The sequence below is a fragment of the Lutzomyia longipalpis genome, chromosome 4, assembly GCF_024334085.1.
Source record: "Lutzomyia longipalpis isolate SR_M1_2022 chromosome 4, ASM2433408v1".
Lineage (NCBI taxonomy): Eukaryota > Metazoa > Arthropoda > Insecta > Diptera > Psychodidae > Lutzomyia > Lutzomyia longipalpis.
This window is the reverse complement of record NC_074710.1, coordinates 15,592,589-15,613,975: the sequence shown is the minus strand read 5'-3', so window position 1 is coordinate 15,613,975 and position 21,387 is coordinate 15,592,589. Positions and strand designations below refer to the sequence as shown.

Genomic DNA, 21,387 nt, shown 5'->3' with positions numbered 1-21,387 from the left:
TAATCAGATATTGTCGCGTGACATTCCGATACGGTTTCACCTTTTAGAAGCTATTGTTCGCAAGAAAATTGTGAAAAGTTATTGTTTGATCCCTTCTTACCAAAGAATTAAAGAAAAGAATAGGGGAGGGCGGGGCTAATAAAGTCACTTAAGGGTTTGGAAAAAGCTTAAAATATCATATTTCCTAGCTAGATAGAACAAAATGATCTGAGAAAGAGTTGTAGGGCAAGAAATATCCTAAAGAATTGAGCTATACATTTTGCTTTATCTGTTTGGGAAATATGATATTTTGAGCTTTTTCTAAACCCTTAAGTGACTTTTTTAACCCCGCTCTCCCCTATTTTTTTTAAACTTTTGTCTTTTGAAAATCTGCAGAAATGTACTTATTTGAAAATTGTCTTTGGGGTCTCGTGACATTCCGAGCCTAAAATTTCATTTTCTAGAGCTTTTATCTTTATTAAAAAAATAGACAATATATTTTTTTTCTCATTGTTTTCGTTGAAAAATCTTTGAAATTTTCCTTCTTTGAAAAATCTGAATTACGTCTCATGACATTCCAAGACGAAAAAATATCACGTAACTCTCATTTATCCCCAATGATGTTCCATAAAAAATTCGTTAATTTTTTCTTTCACCTTTTTTATATGTGTTGTGTATGTATTACAGACATGTAATTAACAACACGTGGAAAGTGAAGATTAGGACCCATAAAAGGCACATCCATCGCTATAAATACAAATTAAATTCAATTAATGATTCGTTGATGTTACCTTGAAGTCAAAATTGGCTCATTGTTTGAGAAAATTCGCTCTTTTACGTACCTCCGTGTGTAATTATGTTTGTTTTCCGATGTTTCTATCGGCGAATGATTAGACGCGCACGGAGAGTATATAGTTAACATTAATGACGTTGACACGAAGAGGGGGTGATCCTGTCTGCTTCTTTGTGCGCAAAGAGAACGCGTCCAGCGAACGAGGAACTTCCCGCATAAGGAATTTCCACCATCCTCCTAATTAAAATTCAATACTGTTTGCCATCGACTCTCTAAATGGATTTTCCTCTTTTCCCATTCAATGGGATATTTTATTTAAATGCCAATAAATTCACACACAAAAACACACCCCCTCGTGCAAGAGGGGTGTGGGTGGGTGAAATCAATTAAAATTGTCAACAAACACCCTGTCTGTGTGTGCAAAATGGGGGATAATTTTTGGACCATCTGGTCTGGTGTTGTTGCCCAACTAACAATTATCGCATTCGACAAGTGGAAGAACGATAGAGACCCCTTCCTCAACCTGCATTGCACAACCCCCTCTTGCAATATGTTCCCAACACATGGGGCCACATTTGAAAAAAATCCAACAGATAATTTTCACGCCAAAATTATGCAAGAAAAAACCTCAAAAGAAGTCAATTTTAGAGCATTTCAATATTTTAAATTAAATCTTTTCGCGCGCTTATCTCGCTGAGAAAGAAAAATCACAGAAATTCCCTCTAATGGAACATTTATTGGAGGATAAATCATTGTTCTGTTGTTTTGTACCCAATCTGGGAGCATGTGTGCAACTTCCCACAGGGAGTATTTGTGTGAACAGCAAAGGAGGAGGCTCACAGGAGCGGAAGGATGCGTTCAGTAAGATGGAAACCTACATCACTTTTGCATCAATTCTTCCCCAAAGTCGATTTAGCTTATTTGTCCGAGCACATTGTCCTTCACAAATGGTCCTAAAAAGGCTCGAAAAGTGTTAATAAAATCCAGATTTATTTAATTCCTCAAAATGTTTCGAAAAGCTATGGCAGTTAGGGAAAAGGACTCTATGTATAGTTCTAGATATTTCTATTCTTTAATCTTTTAGAAAAAAAAATCAGCGCGATTTCTATGACTGCACACGATTCAATAAAGGAGTTTATTAATTTTGAGTCTTTCATTGAATTCACGTTGAAATCATATATTCTTTAGAAAGAACTTGTTAATTCAATTAATAATAAATTTATATGTTTATAACTATAGTTAATTAAAATCTTCTCTCCCATTTAGAACCATTTTATTCTTCTATCAATACATCTCCACTAATAGCATGTTTTTGTTAATTAATACAAATAGTTTCGAGATATCTTCTATTGCCTCTCAGTGAGGGGGGAATTGTTTTTTATCCACAAACCTCACACAAGTACTTTTTGTTAGCATTTTGTCAACAGAAACAACATCCATGTGCGAGATTAAATTGAAATCAATTACATTCAATTGAAAATTCAACGTTCTGTTCACAGATACTTCAAGCAGTAGTAAGTATGTAGTTGAAATGTGTGGCCATACTACTTGACTTGTAGTGTTGAGGGGGTTTCAATAAACCCACAAAAAAACGTAAATTAACGATAAGATTTTTTTTTGGAGGTTTAATCGTAAATTCCATGAAACAGATAAAGCTTCCCAAATTGAGACGATTAAAAGAATCACATGTTGCCCCTTATGGGAGGGGTTAATCATTGCAAAAAAGAGGCTTCCTTTACGCCTCTAGCGATATTCGTATGTAGTAAATTTTTCAGTGAAAAATGAAAAATAGAATAGAATAAAATTTTATTCTGCCCTTTGCAGACTAGTGCTTAGGGCACTGAATGAAGATTTTCAATACTTTCTTAGCCTTTTATATTCATTGAAAATTGATTTTAATGCAATATTAAAGAAAACTTCTTTCAAAATGACTGAAATTGAGAATTCCGCAATGAAGTTGGGTACAATTCTGCATGGAAAAAATTTTTTAGAACTATTTTTTAGACTTTTTAGCATCAAAATTAATTAGAGTTTGAAGAATATTAAATTGTCATTGAAAGCCTCTAATTACTGCCTAATTCTTCTATTTACTGAATATGGGACGCTCTGTTGTCTAACCAAAAAAAAAAGATATTTTTCCTGAATTTCCTTCATTTTCCCGGAAAAGAGTTTTCCTTACGACCAGGGCATGAATTCTCTAAGAGTGAAAAACTCCCGTGATAAAGTCCTGAAGGCTTTTGCACTTTAAAAGAAACATGAAAACTGGGAAAGTTTATCACGGATGCATTATTTTTCTTAGAGGATCATGCTCACGTTAAGTTTTGCTCACCTTTCCCTGAAAAAAAAGTCTTCGGGAGTTTATCACGAGAGTTTTTCACTCTTAGAGAATACAGCCCCAGGTTTGTCTTTTAAGCTCCTCCCAAGAGACCCAAGATTAGCTTTCAATCACAGAAAAGAGAATATTTTCTTGTTTTTGTGTAATTGATTGATCCGGAAGTTTTCATAGTGATGTCCGGAAGTTTAATGCAACAAAATTATTAATGTTTTTAAGTATTTTTGCAATTAAATCATATTTTGCATTACATTAATCATCAGAATATATACAGAAACATTATCAGTATTCCTTCTAGGATATCTGTTATAGGTTAAAATAAGTCTTTTTCCGGGACTTGTTAATATCGAGCACTACAAGTCCTAAGAATTATTCCAAAATCGTTCTTAACTGCAATAAATATACAATTTCTGGCTATTTGAATCAATATTAAAAAAAATGTGAATGAATATTTAGAATTAAATAAAAAACTTTAAAAAATTGCCATTTATTTTTTCCTAATAAAACAATCAAATCTTTAACTTGTAAACCCCTCCAGCATACACTCTAATCGTGATAGCGATAGTATGTGAAAATTTTGCTCTCGCAAGTGGAAAAATCAGCAGATTTCAGCCCACCAGTGGTCATCCAATTCTAGACGCGTGAGCATCTCACGAAGGCGTCCAAAAGTCGACGCACCTCCCCCCCTAAAATCCTCCCCAACCGACAAGGAGCAATGTAGTGGGTGTACTAAAGTGTAATTATCTCTCCTAATTCTCTATTTATCCACCCCCATCCATCCCCAATTCACTGTACTGATCTGTAATTATCAACCCTTTGTGTACCACCGCAGAGAAATGTAAGATGAAAAGGCCCCGCCGAAGTGTTGTGCGAGACTTTTATCTTTTGCTGAAAGTTTGCTAATTAATTGCGATGCTGCGCCCCCCACATTTTGTGTCCATTTTAAACAATAAATAATGATAAGGCCTCCCCCCAATTAGGGGCTTGTACACACCACAAAAAGAGAATTCGTGGGAGTATTTAATTTGAAGGCGCAAAGGGGGGTTGCTGGTGCAATTATTAATTCATCAATTTATTATCTCTTCTTTTTCGGCCAAAAATTTATTAATTATTTCATCCCCTCTAATTTTTCGACTAACACCTAATAAGGCCGGAAATAGATATGAAAGGGAAATTAGCGCGTTTTGCTGACTTTGCTGGATAATTACACAAAAGGAAATAATTTTCCATTTAATTTCTCACTGAGCCTTTTCGTGGCAAATTAATTCCAAAGAATATAATTTCTTCAGCAGTGGGGGTGAAAAAGTTCAATTGATTCATCATTAAATTAAAATATTAATTCAGAAAAGCCCGGGAGGGGGCTAATCATTACTGAGAATTAAGGGATATTTTTCAATAACAATGCTTGAAGGGAAGAATCTTTCTATTCCTGTATAATAAGATTTCTCTACTATTTCCATTTAAAAAATTTCCCAACTAGGGTTACCACCTCTAGGGGTTTCATCCGGAGGCTTCGGGTTTTGAGGTATGATCTCCGGGCGGCGGGTTTAGGATGAATTTCTCCGTGTCACACAATTTTCATTTTTTTGCTTTAATTTTCGGCAGTACAAGAAAACTAAAAAAATCGGAAATTGAAATACTTTTAGACTCTGTAATTCAGAAAGTTTCGGTTTTCTTAGGTAAAGGAAAATCGTTTAAAGTCAAATTTGCGTTTTTCTTAACCAGAATAAACTTCTCTAGGCTAGACTAAAATCTTCTTCAAACTAGGTTTAAGTTTTAAAAGTCAGTTCTAAGATTTTAAGGCAAGGTCTTTATTGTAGACTAGAATTAAGTTTTTTTTAAGGTCAGGCTTTTAAGATTTCAAAATTGAATTATGCTAAACTGAGCCTAAATGCGTTTTAAAAGTCTGACCTAAAGGAACTAAGGTTCGGCTTAAGAAAAATAGGCCTGGCTTTATAAACGGCATAGCTTTGTTTCCTGAGTCAGGCTTGACAGGCTTGAGGTCTTATACAATGGTCCTTACTTTAGAATCGTTAAAGATGCAGCTTTAAGGGTTTTAATAACTAAAATAGGTCAGATCTAGAATGCACTTAACCCTACCTCAGCATTACTTAGGAAACTTAAGCTCAGGTTAGAAAAAATAGGTCTAGTTCAAAAGAACTTAATGTTTAACTTTAAAAAACTGAGATTTAGCTTAATAGAAAGACCTCGATTAAAGAACTTAAGCTCAGCTTATAAAACTGAAGCCTGGTTTAAGTAAAAAAAAACCTGGATTAAAAAAACTCAAGTCTATCCCTTACGGGGCTATTACACTTAAGCGACTTAAGCTCCAAGTGCTTGTGCATCATAACGTTTATGTGAGTACGAGAGAGACAACAATGCTGTTTTTTCTCGTTTTTTCACATGTAAAATATTAAGCATTAAGTGCTTAGAGCTTAGGTGTGATAACTCCCTTATGCTGAAAAAGTTCGCGAATAAAGCGACCTAATTTTTTTTAAATTAAACAATCTTATAACATAAAATAAATTTAAAAAATTCCACCAAAAAATTTAAATAAAAAAATTGTCATTGCCTATCGAGAGATCGACGTAATTTTTATTATTACGGACATTTAAAATTTTAAGGAAGGGGGAGGATAGGTAAAATTTCCTGATCAGAATATAATGTGAGGTGGTAACCCTATTCCTAAAAAATGTATTAAACTTTTTGCAATGATGAACCCCTTGACACAGATTCGCATTGATTTCTTTCAATGCTACTGCCTAAAAGTTTTCTCACAGCAGTGCAAAAATTCTTTTTGTGTTGAGCAAATATGGAATTTTAGTGTTGTGAATTCTTTTTCTTTTCTTGAATTTATCTTGGAATTTATTAATTTACGCCATCTTCCCTTTGGACTTTGGACAATACACAGGGAGCTTCTGGATTACCCAAAGTTCGAAGCTTTCTATTTAGCAGCAATGCAGTCAAATGATGCGCAAAAATCTCATAAATTTTCAACTAATTTTCTTTGCAGTGTTCGGAGGAAGAATTTTTTCATTTCTTTTTGAAAAGGAGAAAAATCAAAGATCATGGCTTTTGTGAGGAATACCCTGAAGACATTCTTTAAGCGTCAACCCCTCCTGGCCAATTCTCTCATCTACGGGTCCTTGTATGTTGGTGCTGAATTTTCACAGCAATGGGTTACGCGGAAGATTTTTGTGAGAGTCCCAACAAGGAAAAAAAAGGAGCAAAAATTAATGATTTTGTGTTAATTTTCTTTTCTTACAGACAAAACCTCCTGAGCCCATTGACACCCCAGCATTGGGCAGGTATGCTGTGATGGGAACGTGCATTTACTCCCCCATAATGTATGCGTGGTACAAGTGGCTGGACAGGAAGTACGTGGGCACGGCATTGCGGATTTTGGCGCCAAAACTCTTCCTGGATCAATTTGTCCTCACACCCGTCCTCCTGACCACCTTCTTTACGGGTATGTCCGCCATGGAGGGGGCTGAGGATAAATTTGCGGAATGTCGTCAGAAATTCCTCCCAACATTCGTGCGTTCGTGCCTCTTCTGGCTGCCCGTGCAGACGCTCAACTTCACCTTTGTCCCACCAGCTTTTAGGATAACCTACATGGGGGTGTGTGCCTTTGCCTGGGTCAACATCCTGTGCTGGGTGAAGCGTCAAGATGTCACTCCAGCCACACAGATGTCATCCATTGAGCCAAATTGAGTGCCTTTTGCCCCGATTTTTTAATGCGGGGAAATTTTTTGATTCTCTTAAAAAAAGAAATCTCTTCTAGAAGAAAAATTTAAAGCTTTTTGGACGTAGTCCTACCACACAGAGGCCTATCTCACAGAGTTCTAAGAATTTTACCAAAATAAAATAACCAGCACGTTAGTTAACAATTTTGAGCACATTTTTCTCTTAAAATAAGTAGGTAAAGAAAATATTAAATTTTATGCACAGAAAATTTAAATATTTTCTACTCAAATGAATTTTATCTTCACGCAACAGCTAAATTAAAGGATTTTCCTGAGATTTAAGAGGAAGAAGAGCTTAATAAGAAATATAGGAAAAGCTAGAAAACCTTTAAAAATTTGGAAATTTTTCTCTTGAATATTTTCAAAAAGAAACTTTAATAAAAAATAAAATTAACATCTTAAAATTGTATATTAAATGTAGCCAAATAAATATTTGTTATTAATTTGATATAAAGTTTTTCTTTTTGTTCTTCAGAATATTTTTTCCAATAGGTGATCAAAAATCTTCGAATTATATGTCGAGATTAGAATTATTCGTCAAGATTCGGATAATTTGTTAAGAATATTCGAATTATTCGTCAAGTTTCGGACTATTTTTCAAAAGATTCGAACTATTCGCCAAGATTCAAATTATTCGTCGAGACCCATCTTATTCGTCGATATTAGAATTATTCGTCAAGATTCGAATTATTCGTCGAGATTCGTACTATTAGTTAAAATTCGGATTATTTGTAAAGATTCGTACTATTCGTCAAGATTCGGATAATTTGTTAAGAAGATTCGAATTATTCGATAAGAAGTTTCGGACTATTTGTCAAAATACTGATTTTTCTTTAAGAGTACCTATTCGAAATCTTTGTCATGATTCGAATTATTTGTCAACAGTCTGATTAGTCTTCAAGATCCTCCTTCTTTTTAATTTTTTTCCGGACCGGACGTCATTTCGACATCCACAAAGCCCTTCAACATTCAAATTATTCGTCAAGATTCAAATTATTTGGAATATTCGTCAAAATTCAGATTTTTTTTTCAGATTCGAATTATTCCTCGAGATTCGGATAATTCAGCAAGATTTGGATGATTTGGTAATAAAGATCGAAATATTCTACGGATAAACACCCCTTATTTCTTTATATTTTCTTTAAGTTAAGAATTTTTCGTTTTTTTTAAATATAGAACAGCCTTATAATGACCAGGCGTCCCAATATTAATTAAAAGAAATCACATAAAGAACAGTTGGGGCGCCGGGTGATTCGCTAAATTCTTTTATTTTCCTTGCAAAAAAACCTTTTTACATTTTTTTAACTTCCTGAAATCTCAACATAAAGTCTGAGCTCATTTTCCAAATCTTGAAGAATCCTCTGAGCATCATCGTCAGCAGGAATCAAAGCTGTATCAGCATATAGGGAAAACTGCATTCTCCCAGAGTACGTCAAGAGCGTTAAACCTGCAAAAAAAGGAATTTCAATTGATCTAACATTCATTGAAGCTTGAAGAATTATTCTTCGAAAAAAAACTTCAAACCTATTCCTGTTGAATCCCGATGGGGAACGGAAAAGGATAAATTTGTAATTTTGAAATTCCTCATGGTGGCTTCCTCCGTAGGTCCTGGGAGATTGCTAAAGACCATTGTTGCTAGTTTACTGTCAAAGGTCCGAGAAAGGACTTGATATGGAAGCAAGTAGCCAAAAATCGTCATGATGGCGTAGTTAATGAGATAATCTGGCCTAGATCGTACCCAATCTGTCTCTTCCTTCACAACCTTAACCCTTTCTGATAAATCATGAAAGCTGGAGTTCCTGCAGAGCGGAGGCAGGATGGGAAGCTTCTGTATTGCAACTGAGAATTTATTTTCAAGTTTCAGTTCTTTTGTTGGAGGTTCAATACGAGCTGGAACGACAATTTGGATAAACTGTGGAGTGACTGTTTTAATGCGTTTGTAGTGCCTGTAAAGACTACCCGATAGAGCAGCCAAGATCAAGTCTGATAGTCTAACAGCAGGTAGTGTCCTTTTGAGTTTTCGTAGTTGAAGTAGGAGATGGGAATCATTCGATTCGTATAGCCATGAAAATCTTTTCCTTCCCGATAGACTAAGGCCATGAAGGCAACTTCTATCAGGTTCACTTGATAAGTGCTGAAGCACGTAGAATGGGATTGATGTGATCAAATTTATCCACATTAAGGCGCTATTGATGCATCCTCTTATGTTGGGTTTGAACGGTTTTGAAGCAGGTCTATTACAGGCCTTATTACAGGCTTCACTGTAGGCTTCAATACAGACTTTACAGGCTTCAATGCAGACTTTCTTACAGGCTTTATTGCAGGCCTTATTACAGGCTTCACTGCAGGCTTTATTACAGGCTTCACTGCAGGCCTTATTACAGGCTTCACTGCAGGCTTCATTACAGACTTTATTACAGGCTTCACTGCGGGTTCCAATACAGGTTTCATTGCTCCTGTACTTTTTCCGCAGAGCCTCCAAGACAACCCCTGAAGGCTTCTTCTCCTGATCTGCTATTGTTTCCAAAAAAAATCTCAAGAGAGCAACTCCATCTCCTATGGAATGATGCACACGACAAATGATCTAAAAAGACAGTCACTTTTTTCTAAGGACTCTCCTTCAACTTTAATGAATTAAAAATTAATAATAAACACTTACAGGATACTTAATGGATCCATTTTCAATAATAGGCTTAGTGCAAACGAGAATTTCCCAGAGAAGGGAATGATTTCTAGGTAGAAAATCATTAGAAGCTTTCCCTAACCACTTTTTGACCAAAGTTGATGTGAGAAAGCTCGAGGACGAAGGGATATCAATGAATTTGACATAATCCTCAATTTTACATTCAGCTGTAGTCCAAAAGCTGTAGCCAAGCTCACGATGGAGGCAATAGAAAATCTTCTGAGCAGCTTCTGATCGATCTGATCTCATTTTAGAACTTTTAAGAGCTTCAAATTTACTCCTGATCATCTCTAGGATTTCTCTGACATTTTCTTCGGAGCTTTTTAATGAACTTTCAAAGTTTTCTGGATGCTTTTCTTCAAGAAGAGCCAAAATATTAATAACGCTCTTCCATTTTTGATGTTCAACCGTCCAAACTGTATCATTTGCACTGAGAAATCCCCGAAATTTACTTCTAAATTTAATCTGAAGAATTATTCTTACAAAACTCCGATAAATGAGGAAGATTGCGAGGTATGCGAGGAAAAGTGGAAGAATCACTAAAGCACAAATTGAAATCCTAATCAAGGACAAATCATTGATGTTCTTCAGTTTCAAAAGTTGCTTCTGCAGCTGCTTATTTGTCTTCACATTCACAAGAACAGCAATGAGAATTCCACAGAGAAGCCCAATTTGCGATGGAAAAAACGTCGAAGCAGTTGATTTGAAGAAATGATCCTGAATATTTCTCACGGATTCCCTACTAAAGGTTTCATTTGCAAAATTTATCCAACTACTCCTATTTTGAAGATCAAACCACATTTTTTTGTTCTACACTTCTTGTAAAATTCTTCGATAAACTGTGGCGGAATTCATCGCAAGCAGGTGGTTTTATTGAGATTCTTTTGGAAGTCTTAGAACTGCAGACAATTGCGTCTAATTGGTTGGAAAAGATTTGTGTTTCGAAGAAAGTTGCACAACTGTTATGCGACCCACACGTATAGCCTTGAACCCACAATACGGCTACAAAGGGTCAAAGTAAATAACTAAAAATCAATTTCAAAATTAAGAAATATTTTTTCTATGATTTTTTTTTGTGTGGCTTTGATGGATTCTTTATTTCCTAATGAGTAAAATTCTCAAGGATGTTTTGAAGAAATTAAGGAATTTTTTTAAAGGAAAATTCTTTTTAATTTGTTTGAATTTAGTACTCGTTCAGTTTATGAAAAATCAGTCTATTCAGGATGTTCTTAACGTATTTTTCGTATTTAAAGCATTCCAAACATATTCAAAGCATTCTTAACATATTCCGGAAGCTTTTGACATATATGAAACGTTTTTAACGTTTTAGAACATTCTTTACGAATTTAGAAAGTTCCAAACTGATTCAAAGCATTCTTAGAGTGTTTAAAATATTCTCAAGTTTATTTAGAGCATTCTTATCGTATTAAGGGCCTACTTAACGTATTTAGAGCGACCTTAACGTATTTAGATCGTTGCTTACACAATCAAAAGAAAAGTTTAAGCACAATGTTGTAAAAGGATTCATTTTGAAAGCTTCTAAAAATTTCTTTAAAAAATCATTTCTTCCCGAGAAACAATAAAAAAAAATGAATAGACTCCTTTAGAAAAGTTTCTTGAAGGATATTTCCTTTCTTTGTTCTTGATCATTTCATTTTAAGGACAGTATAGACTGTTCTTTAAACCCTTTAAGTTCCTTAATCCTTTGCTTAATGACAGAAACCTTTAACCCTTAGCCTTAAATTCCAAAGCAAAAAAGTAAAAAATCTTTTATTAGATTTATACTAATTATTTTATTATCAAAGTTTTCTCATCATCCTCAGTACGTTTCATCCTCTGTCTTGCTTCAAATAATAAATTTCTACCTCATTCTCCACATTCGGCCTCTCTATATACTGACTACATTAATATTTCCTACTTATTATGACTTTTTTTCTATTTATCTTTCTGACTAAATTAATGCATTGACTCACTAAAAAAAATTGCAAAAAGGAGGATTTTTTTCTTTGCTTTAGCTTTAAAAGTATTGCATTGTCGTTCCTTATTAGCTAAAAGAGTTAAACTTTGCAGCGAATTCTGTGGAAAATCTTTTCTTTTCTTTGAAAATTTGTGAATTTTAGTTCGTTTTTTTAAGTAGGTATAAAATTTAGTACAATTTTAGACCATTGATAGTCAGGACACATATTTGTCCTATAAAAGCAAAAGTTTTGATATTTTGTGAAAGAAATATTTCCTTTATCTTTCCATTCGTGAAATTCTAATGAGATTTTAGGAGCATTTTGTGTAAAAAAAAAAGGAGGTAAAATTCGAAATTAGCCAAGACACATTTCTTGCTATAAAAAAAAACCCACAATAAGCTTGCTTTAGCTGCAGTGGATTGGAAGCGATCTCAGTCGCGGCCACCCCAAACAAATCTGAATCTGAATCTGCTATAAAAAAAAGAAAATATTTTCCACAGAATCGCTTATTTTGCTCATTTTTCTATTTATTTTTGCGCGCAATGACAACAACAGCATTGCAGGGACATTTGCTGATTAATTTGGTATCATTGTGGGAGGATTACAAATTAAAGGACTTTTAAGGCGAGAACATTATTTTAATAACAAAATTTTTCTCTTCTTTTTTCTGCAAATCAGCAATTTTATTCCTTATTATTTCTTCGAAGGAATTATTTTTGCAACATTTTCTTAATCCTTAAACATTCTTTCTCAAGGCTTTTTAGCATGCAATTTTCTCCGGAAGAATCTGTACAATTTTTATGAGTTTTTTTTGGTTTTTCTTCAGGCAAATTCTCATGGTTGCAGATTAAATTTTCAATTTTTCTCTTAATGTAAAAATGATGTAAAAAAATGAAAATTTCTGCATCAATTTTCAAGAAATTTCTTTTCCTCTCTTTAAGCCATTTTTGCTTCTTTTTTTTTCTTTGTTTGTAACAAAATAATTAACTTTGTCTCAAAATATCACTAAACTCAGGCTTGTGGTAGATTTTTTAATTCTTTTTTTAACGATACCGCGTGCCCACGCAGAGCTGCCACCCCCCCTAAACACTGAGAGAAATCTCACAGACTTTTCGTGATGTTGTAGTACAGCCGACGACCCCACCATGACTCCAGGTCGAATGGCTTGAAGTCCCTTAAAACAGGGCTAGGGGCGTCTGTATAGTACACCGATGGGGATGCAGTGGTGGGCGGTGTTGAGGACACCGATGACGATGACGGGGATGAAGCTACGCGGCAGAAAATTGAAAAAGATTTTTTTTTAAATTATTCTTTCACTTAGAAGTTTAAGAAAAAATCGGAGGAAGCGTTAAAAGCGAAAGGAAAGAAGAGGAAAGGAAGGATTTAATAAAAAAATATTTTAAAAAAAAATTAAGGAAAGAAACTCAAAAGAATTTAAAAAATACACTACCCTCAAAAAGTTTCCGAGTTTGCAGCAAATCGTTAGAAAGCTAATTTTATTCCTTTTTTCAACGATAATCCATTTATCAAAATCGGTCCACTATTGGGCAATTAAAATGAGGTTGAATTAAAAATTTGTGAAATATTTAAAAAAGTATCTTCTGACTAGGTTTATCAAATTGGCTCTAGAATATTAACGGCTCAACCGATTTTTAAAAATCTACCCGTTTCAGAAAGGTGAGAAAATTATCTTTCCAAAACTGTCAAGATTTTGAAAATCGGTTGACCTGAACTGGAGATATGGCTATTAAAAAATACTCTTTTTGTTGCACATACGGAAACTTTTTGATTGTAGTGTAATTATGCAAAAAAGGTCTCCAAATCTCTCAAAAAATCAAAATTAACCTAATAAAAATATTCAATAGAGCAGAAAGTAACTCACTTGTACTTTCCGGTGATGAGGGTGGATCATATGGATTCTGTGCAATCACCATATTCCACGCTGGGAGTTCCATCAAATTTTTTTTATGAAAGAAAATTCAAAGGAAAATCAATTAAAATTCCGAGGAAATTCTTTTGCAAAATGAATGAAAAGAAAATGATAAAATGACCCTCAAAAGCATTGTTTTCAATTAGAAACATCTTTAAAGTACCTATTTATAAATAACAAAATAAAAAGACGAATTGATCGCGTGACGAACTAAACAGATCTTGATGAAAAGTTTTGGCTTTTTCTTCTATTTTTTCTTTTTTTTTCTTTAATGTGATCAAAAATAACTCTCAAAGAGTGAAAAACTCGTGACACTTTCAGCTGATTTTTCCCCACACAGACACACATATTCCTCAAAGAATTTTCTCGTCTTTTCTTGAAGCTTTTCCTTTAACACGTGCTGTGTGTGTGAGGGGAAATGCCTCGGCTCAGCACAATTTTAATTGAAAACAATAAACGAAACAGCAAATTCACAAATTAATTTTGCTGAACAAAACGAAACGAAAAGAACCCTGAACTTCACCCATGAGCTTGAGAGGTTTGTGATATAACTTTATGATGAAAGAAGTGAAAAAAAAGGCTGATAAACTCACTCTCGTGGATGTATTTGACAATTTCTTCATGCTGCGGACTGAGTGTCTCCTCAATTTGATGGCCATTCTTCATGTGATTGGAGAATTTCTTCGTGGACTGGAAGATGGGTTTAGGTACACTGCAAACAAAATTTTCACCAAAAAGAACGAAATTTTCATTAATATAATTTTTTAAAAATAAATTGTCTTAATATTTTTGTTATTTATTTAATTTAAAATATTCTAGGAAGATATTTAGGGCCTTGCATTGATTTTAAACGGTTTATCCGGATTATCCAAGGTGATTTTCTTTCACATGATAAATCTGGATAAAACGGAAATACGTTACAATTCATTCTTAAAATTAGGAAAATTAGAAATAAATAATCGTTTACGCCGATAGAATTTTAAAATATTCATGATAATCCGATATTTTTAAAGGAAGAATAATTCCACCATATAAAAAGAATAACCCAAAAAAAAGGAAATTTTGCAAAAATCTTTCAAAGATTAGGAAAAACAAAAAAAATCTAAATTCTCTAAAAGTTCTTCTTCAGACATCTGGAAAATCACGATAAAAGGAAATAAGGTTTTTCAGAATTAATTTTCTTAGTTTAATACCTTCCACAGACCTGGGATTTAAGTCTCAAATCATTATATTATTTTGAGTTTTAAGTCTCAGGTCTGTAGAAGGCCCAAAGAAGACTAACAACCACTGCAATGTAAAGTAGAGTTTTCGTAGATCCAACATGGTTTAACGAGTATTTAATAAAAATACTTAAAGTTTATTATTTTTTAATTTGAGAAAATTAAGACGCTTTGTTCTTCCAGGAGCTGCTAAAAATAGACACAAAGCAGCGTCAAAACCGATTAATGTTTGAAGCTCCGAAAGGACAAAGCGTCTTAATTTTCTCAACATAAATCATCATCATTAGGCCACAATAAAATAATTGTATTTTCAAAATAATATAGAGATAAAAAAATCGAAAATAGATGAATTTTAAATTCAATGATATCAACCAACTTAGAAAAATTCAAAGTAAAACAATTTTTAGCAAAAAAGTAATAGACTTTGCGTACATTAAAACAGCTAAGAGGGAAATTATGGAGCACCTGAACTCCAATGACTTAAGTAGAGAATTTATTTGGCGGCAGGAAGCGAAATTTAAAAGGATGAAGGAGGAATAAATAATAGACTCTTCGTAAATTGCAGTTTTTTTGTCTTAATTAATTTCTTCACTGTCAATCAAAAATAAATATGTCTTAAAAATCAACCCATTGACACATTTACTTTATCTACATTTTGCATTAGAATGATTTGTCAGATTAAATTCAGTTTTATGTTGCTTGATATGTCATTCAAATTAATCTTCTTTCAACAATGAAAATGGTTTTATTTTGATATGAAAGCCATGATTGTGATGATTGGCATTAAATTGCAAATGAAATGGGAGCAATTGAAAAAAAAAGTTTCAAAATCTACAATTAATCAAAATAAATTTGAAAGCAAAATTTTTACTTTGAACCATGGAAGATGAAGAAAACGATCAAAAGAATTTCAACAGAGATCAGTCTTTATTTCAGAATAAATTCTAATCAAGATTTCAGTTAATTTGAATATTGTGGCCTCGTCAGGAAAATCATTTAATCTCTAGAATATCTTGAGAGTTTTAAGATCTAACATATTCCTCAAAAACTTCTAAATTTTCAAGCTAAGAAACTTCTCTCAAACATTTCACGCTTATCAGTAAAACTTTAAATCAATCGACCTTCGAGTAATTGAAAAGAATCTAGAAATCAGTGGCCAATCAATAGAACTAATCAAGATTGTTGGTAAGTTTAAGGACAACTACTTTAAGAGATTTATTGAAGTTTTATTGGAAGTTTTAGTGCATTATCAGGCAAACAAGATAAGTTGATTATCAATTACCGATTATTATCTTTAATTTTTTTTCCAACCAAATGGCGCAGTTTAGCCCCCGCGAAACTAAATACCGAAACATGCTTAAGCAAAAAAATAAGATCAGTTGCGTCGCGTTTTTTGTCATTGTCCGCAACATTTGCTTCTTTATCTCTCCTTTGGGTAAGAGATAAAAATAAATAAAGCACACAGACGGATTGTCCAGAAGAAGCCATTCATGTGTTGGGCTCAATTGAGTGCCATACAGCACAATTGAGGAATAAATCGTGACAAATTAATTCGAGTCAATGAAATCTCTGCGGCTGAACTCAACGGTTGAACCATGAAATTTACTTTTTTATCACTCTGCTGAGGAATTTTCATTCTCTTTTCTTTCTCGCTTCCATCGTGGAAAGTTCTAAATTTATTTGAGAAGATACTTTAGGAGTTTTTTGACACACACGTCGCGGGATGAGGCGAGAGATAAGGCGAAGGTATCGTATTTTTAAATTTAAGTCTAGTTGAGATTAGGAAGAAGAAAATGCAACGTTTCATTGGGTTGTATATTTTTGAGACGTCTCTGGTAGATTAGATAAAATTTGTTTTAGATTTTTTTTAGTTTATATTAGATAAAAAAAATTCTAGTTTTATCGACATTTCTTTTCCTCAAAAAGGGTAGATCACTTATTCCCCTTTGTGCACAAGAAAATTTTGTGTTTTCATTGAATTCAAAATTCATTTTAATTTTTTTATCTCTGAAAATAAATCTGTTTTACCATTTTCCAGGAAAGGAATATAAGTTGAGGGAATTAAGACGCTTTGTCCTTCCGGAAGCTGTTAAACGAAACGTAAAGCAGCTTTAGAACTGATGAATGTTTGAAGGTACCGGAAGAACAAAGCGTCTTAATTTATCAACTGAAAAATAAAACTTTGAGTATTTTTTTAATGCTCGCTAATCCATGTTGGTCTTGCGAAAACTCTACTTACTTTCATTTTTTGGTCTGGGAAAATTTCGAATCTTTTCTTGGGTTTTACTCTTACACTTATTTCTCAATAGTTTAAGGAGAATTTCATGAGCTTTCTGAAGGTACCTAAGTCGTATTCAACGACCAAGAAATCCTTGAAATATTACAAAATTTCTTCTAAAATTTTGTGTATTTCAAGGATTTCTTGGCTGCTGAATACGATCCATTATTCAGAATTTAAATATTTTTAATCCAATTCTTTGAAAAATTTTCTGTAACTTCACATAACTTATGTTGTTTTGCTCATGAGCATAATCAATCCTTTAAGTCAATCCAACGTGAAATTTAAGTTTAATTTAATACAAAGTTTGCGCTCAGAGTTTTTTTATAATATTATTTAAGTAAATTAACTCTTTCGCGTCCATGAGAAACATTAAAACATGATTCGGAATTTCGAAAAATACAACGTTTCACATTTTGATCTACGAACGACCCAAAGAACGCGAAAGCGTTAAGTATAATAATTTACAAAAAAAAGAGAAAAGAAACCTATTTGATTACCTTCATTTCATACAAAACAAAACTATTTCATCAGGTGTTTTGTGAATTCTCTCACAAATTTTCCATTTCGTGCAAAACTAATTTGTTTTTTTCAAGCTCAAAAATTCATTTAAAACATGAAAATAAAGCCCGCAAGAGTCAAAAGATCATGCAATTCACTTTAATAACTTCCTCCTTTCAATTGATTCCATTTTTGAGTGGTTTGAGATGACGAAAATGAGGAGAGAATAAAAAAAGTAGCTCTGTGGTCTTATCAGTGGAATGTTTATGAATGACACCACGCGAAAAGACGTTGGATTATTTGGGATTTTGCTGATTTTGCCGAGAAGAAAAAAGAACTTTAAGAATTCAATTCAAACTGTTTCCTTCTTGAACTTCAAAGGACGCTAAAATTTTAAACTTAAGATATTCTTGAAATTATTAAAATTGTTTGAAATAACGACTTTTAACGAAAACTAACTGATTTATTAAGATTAATAACATTGTAATTTAATGAAAAACTTTATTAAACTTAATGGAAAATTAACAGAAAAGTGGTGTAACGTGTTTTCTGTTGATGTAAATTCCGCGCGAAAGTGCAAAAACTTTCCATATAGTTGACAAACGGTTGCCGGTGAAATATGTTTCAGGATTGCGTAATCCTGAAACACGTTGCACTGCAGAACCATCCCAATTCAACCCACACATGGAATGTTCTAACTAAAAGAATTCTAGAACTTAAGAATACACGAAATTCATCCCACAAACTCACCTGATAATTTCCGAACTATCCGTTTCCGTTGTTTTCCTGTACATATCTCGGTGTGTTTCAAACTTCTCATAATTCTGCGGAATACCTGAAAGTTATTTTTTTTTTGTAGGAGAGTTGACAAAAGAAAAAGATGAAACACTGAAGGGAAAATCATTCGTGGGGGGAAGGGGCATGAAAAGGTCATGCCCAGGGTAAAGGGTTGGCTTTTCTTGTTGTTGAAAAACACTTTGGCACCCATTTGTGAGGGGGGCCCCACAAAATAAATTGGCGGAATTATGTAAGAGAGTGACGGAGATCGCGTGTGGAATTATTTTGTTCTCACCTCTCCGTGTTTTGGCTACCAATTTACTTGGTCCCTTTGACACGGTATACATTGCCCTTTACAACACCACCCACGCAGAATTTAAACACAAAAAAATCCCTTAAAAAAGAAAATCCACACAAATAGCAAGAAGAAAACGGAGGAATTCTTGCTTCACGGCACTCGCGATGAACACACATAAAAATTTCGTTGCAGCATGAGAGAAAACAAAAGTGAATGGACTCAAGCTGTCTTCTTCCCGCTCATAGGGTTAAATGGGAATTTTCCGCGATTGCCATCTCATTCAGCGAAGGCATGACGATGGGATGGCGGAGTTTCGCGGAATTTACTACACAGCAACATGTGCTTCGTGGTGCAGCAGAAGCATAGGTACGATAGTGTGGCGGGAATAATGAAATAGTTGCAGCATATGTTGCAGAAAAATTAATATATTGTCGGAAAGACCAGCCTAATTAAAATATTAAATTAGGAAAGGACGAATTTTATTTATTTTCTTGTTCAAGAAGACTTTATATCACAAAAAATATATTAGTTTCAATTTAACCCTTTCGCGTTCTTTGACCGAAACGTGCTACATTCTATTTTCTATAATTTTAATGAAATTAATTAATTTTCTAAAGCGTTGAATTTACATAAATTAGACCAAAGAAAAAATTCTGAGAGAGAAATATTCTCTAAAATCGTCCAGAGAATAAAATATTATGATGAAAAAATCAAATGTCTCATGCGGACGCGAAAGGGTTAAAGAATGCGAATTTTTGAACTTCTTTTGTGAAATTGCAAGAAATCCGTTTAAGATTTTATTTTTTAAGCATTTTTAATCCTAATTTGTACACAGAAAAAATCCTGAGCACATTGGGGTTAAATAAGGAAACTTCTTGAGATTTTTCGGCATAAAAATGCTTTTCTTTTGCTAAAAATCTGATAAAATCTGCTGCTTTTGCAACAAACAGAAATATCTTTCTCAAAGACATCCCAAAAATGCATCTTAAGGTAAAATCTCATCCCTTAATGACCTGATTATGATTTACAGGAGCAATAAAAATTTAGCTCCTTCATAATCCCTTTAAGGTGAATTTAATTTTTATGAGTTTTTCGTGAGAATTTTTTCTTTGAAAAACTTCTTTTGCAAAAATTGTCGCATCTTCGGAGCTTATACCTGCTCTACTTTGTTGAGAATTGAGAGCACGCACCATGCGTGGATCCTTTTAGGGACCTTTGGGAGGTACAAAAAATAGGTTCATGATCAGTTTGTAAAGGACGTGAGAGCACTGAGGATGGACGATTCATCTCTTTCGGATTTATCCTTCCACTCTGCCACGTGGAGCCCCATTAAGCAGACCCCAACGCGGAATCCCCTCGTTAGGCTACGTACAAATGCCCGAAGGAATCTCTCCCAGAGCTTTGAGGACATCAAGAATCAGCATTTGCTACAGCAGGACAACGAGGAAAAGCCGTTAAAATCCTCCAGTGGGGATGCTCAAGAAATTGAAATGCAGCTCAAATCACTGAAGATCAACGGGCAGGAGCAACAGGATGTGAAGCTCGTGGAGAAGATTGAGTGGATGGAGTCAACGAGTGAAGGAGAAATTTTGGATTTTGGACCCAAAAAGGACGAAAAAGTCGCCTCAGCACGCAAAAGTATCAGGATGTGAACATTTTCGTGAATTTTTCATCATTATGAGATTTTAAGTGCAATAGAAGGGCTTAGTTGGAAATGCATGAGAAATTTTGTGCAAAATTGTAAAGAAAGTTTTGAAATAAAAAAGAATATTTTCTAATAAAAAAAGAAAGATTTTCTGATTTTCTTCGCTGAGATTTTTAATAAAACTGAAAGTGTTTGGGGCTCCAGTTAATTTTTTTAAGGAACTCCCACGCAAATCAAGAACAGAAGCCACAGAAGCAGAAGATTTTGGTGTTAAAGGTAAGTTCTATAATGTAGAAAGGTAAGTGAACTGTTGAGGTGTGGGTGGGCAAGAAAAAAATATGATTTAACAGTCTAATTTATTTTTTTGTGAATTGGGAATGAATTTATAAGAATTTGAGGTCAGAAGAGGGAATTTCTGGAAGAGAATTTATGTCTAAAAGTACAATATTCCGAATAAATGCAATAATCTGTTTATTTAATTCTGAAAAATCTGTTAAAGCAAAATATTTTTATTTTAATAAAAGATGATTGAAAAATATTAATTTTTTTTTTTTTTTTTTTTACACTGCCGATGGGCTTATATTTGCACTATCTGTCTAATACATAAGTAAAGACAATAAATACAGTCAACAATAATTTCGAAACAACACTATTACACTGGTAAGAACTGCCACTGCGTCCTAACCCCAATCAACATGACTCCTGTGGGCAACACTCAGGGAACGGGCTCCCATCGAGACGGGAGATCAAGAGGGTCAAATCTTTTGAGCCTTTTGTACCTAGGCCCAGTAAGCAGCCGAGTGGCCAGATTGTTTGGATGAGTCAGGATTCTTGATTTGTAACGAACACTAGCATTTGTGATTTCCTCGTACACTGAAGGAACTTCTAGATCCCTCTCAATAGCTTCATTTCTGATGTACCAGGGAGCACCAGAAATTCTCCTAAGGAGTTTACTTTGAAAACGCTGCAATATGCTGAGGTTGGACTTACTGCATGAGCCCCAAATTTGAACGCCGTACGTCCATATTGGTTTAATAACCGTCTTGTAGATCAGAGTTTTAGAGTAGAGAGACAATTTGGCATGCCTACCAAGGAGCCAATTTAGCTTGGAAAGGCGTAGCTTCAACTGAGAGGCCTTGGCTTCAATGTGCTGCTTCCAGGACAATTTTTTATCGATGTGAATTCCCAGGTATTTCACATGGTCGTGCTGAGGAATTTTTGTGCCATTGAGGAAGACTGGAGGGCAT

The 21,387-nt window shown here is 34.0% G+C and overlaps 3 protein-coding genes across 4 annotated transcripts; 1 reads left to right on the top strand and 2 right to left on the bottom strand.

Moving 5' to 3' along the window:
* The first annotated feature begins 3,719 nt into the window (after positions 1–3,719).
* On the top strand, positions 3,720–7,304 carry LOC129795199 (mpv17-like protein). 2 transcript variants are annotated; one of them, XM_055836285.1, is made up of 3 exons: positions 3,720–3,840; positions 6,118–6,301; positions 6,372–7,304. In XM_055836285.1, exons 2-3 carry the CDS (start codon positions 6,173–6,175, stop codon positions 6,816–6,818), a joined length of 576 nt encoding a protein of 191 aa, XP_055692260.1. In that variant the 5' UTR covers positions 3,720–3,840; positions 6,118–6,172; the 3' UTR covers positions 6,819–7,304. The 2 variants fall into 2 exon arrangements, with proteins under 2 accessions (XP_055692260.1, XP_055692261.1); XM_055836286.1 differs by having other exon boundaries at positions 3,723–3,942.
* A 772-nt stretch (positions 7,305–8,076) lies between these two features.
* Positions 8,077–10,379, bottom strand: LOC129795189 (uncharacterized). The gene is made up of 3 exons (XM_055836270.1): positions 9,510–10,379; positions 8,375–9,434; positions 8,077–8,297 (listed from the first exon to the last, which is right to left on the bottom strand). The coding sequence occupies exons 1-3, from the start codon at positions 10,332–10,334 to the stop codon at positions 8,152–8,154; spliced, it is 2,031 nt and encodes a 676-aa protein (XP_055692245.1). The 5' UTR covers positions 10,335–10,379; the 3' UTR covers positions 8,077–8,151.
* A 922-nt stretch (positions 10,380–11,301) lies between these two features.
* LOC129795200 (MAPK regulated corepressor interacting protein 2) lies at positions 11,302–18,608 on the bottom strand. The gene is made up of 5 exons (XM_055836287.1): positions 18,493–18,608; positions 18,171–18,255; positions 14,015–14,133; positions 13,374–13,433; positions 11,302–12,759 (listed from the first exon to the last, which is right to left on the bottom strand). The coding sequence occupies exons 1-5, from the start codon at positions 18,542–18,544 to the stop codon at positions 12,593–12,595; spliced, it is 483 nt and encodes a 160-aa protein (XP_055692262.1). The 5' UTR covers positions 18,545–18,608; the 3' UTR covers positions 11,302–12,592.
* Positions 18,609–21,387: the final 2,779 nt, after the last annotated feature.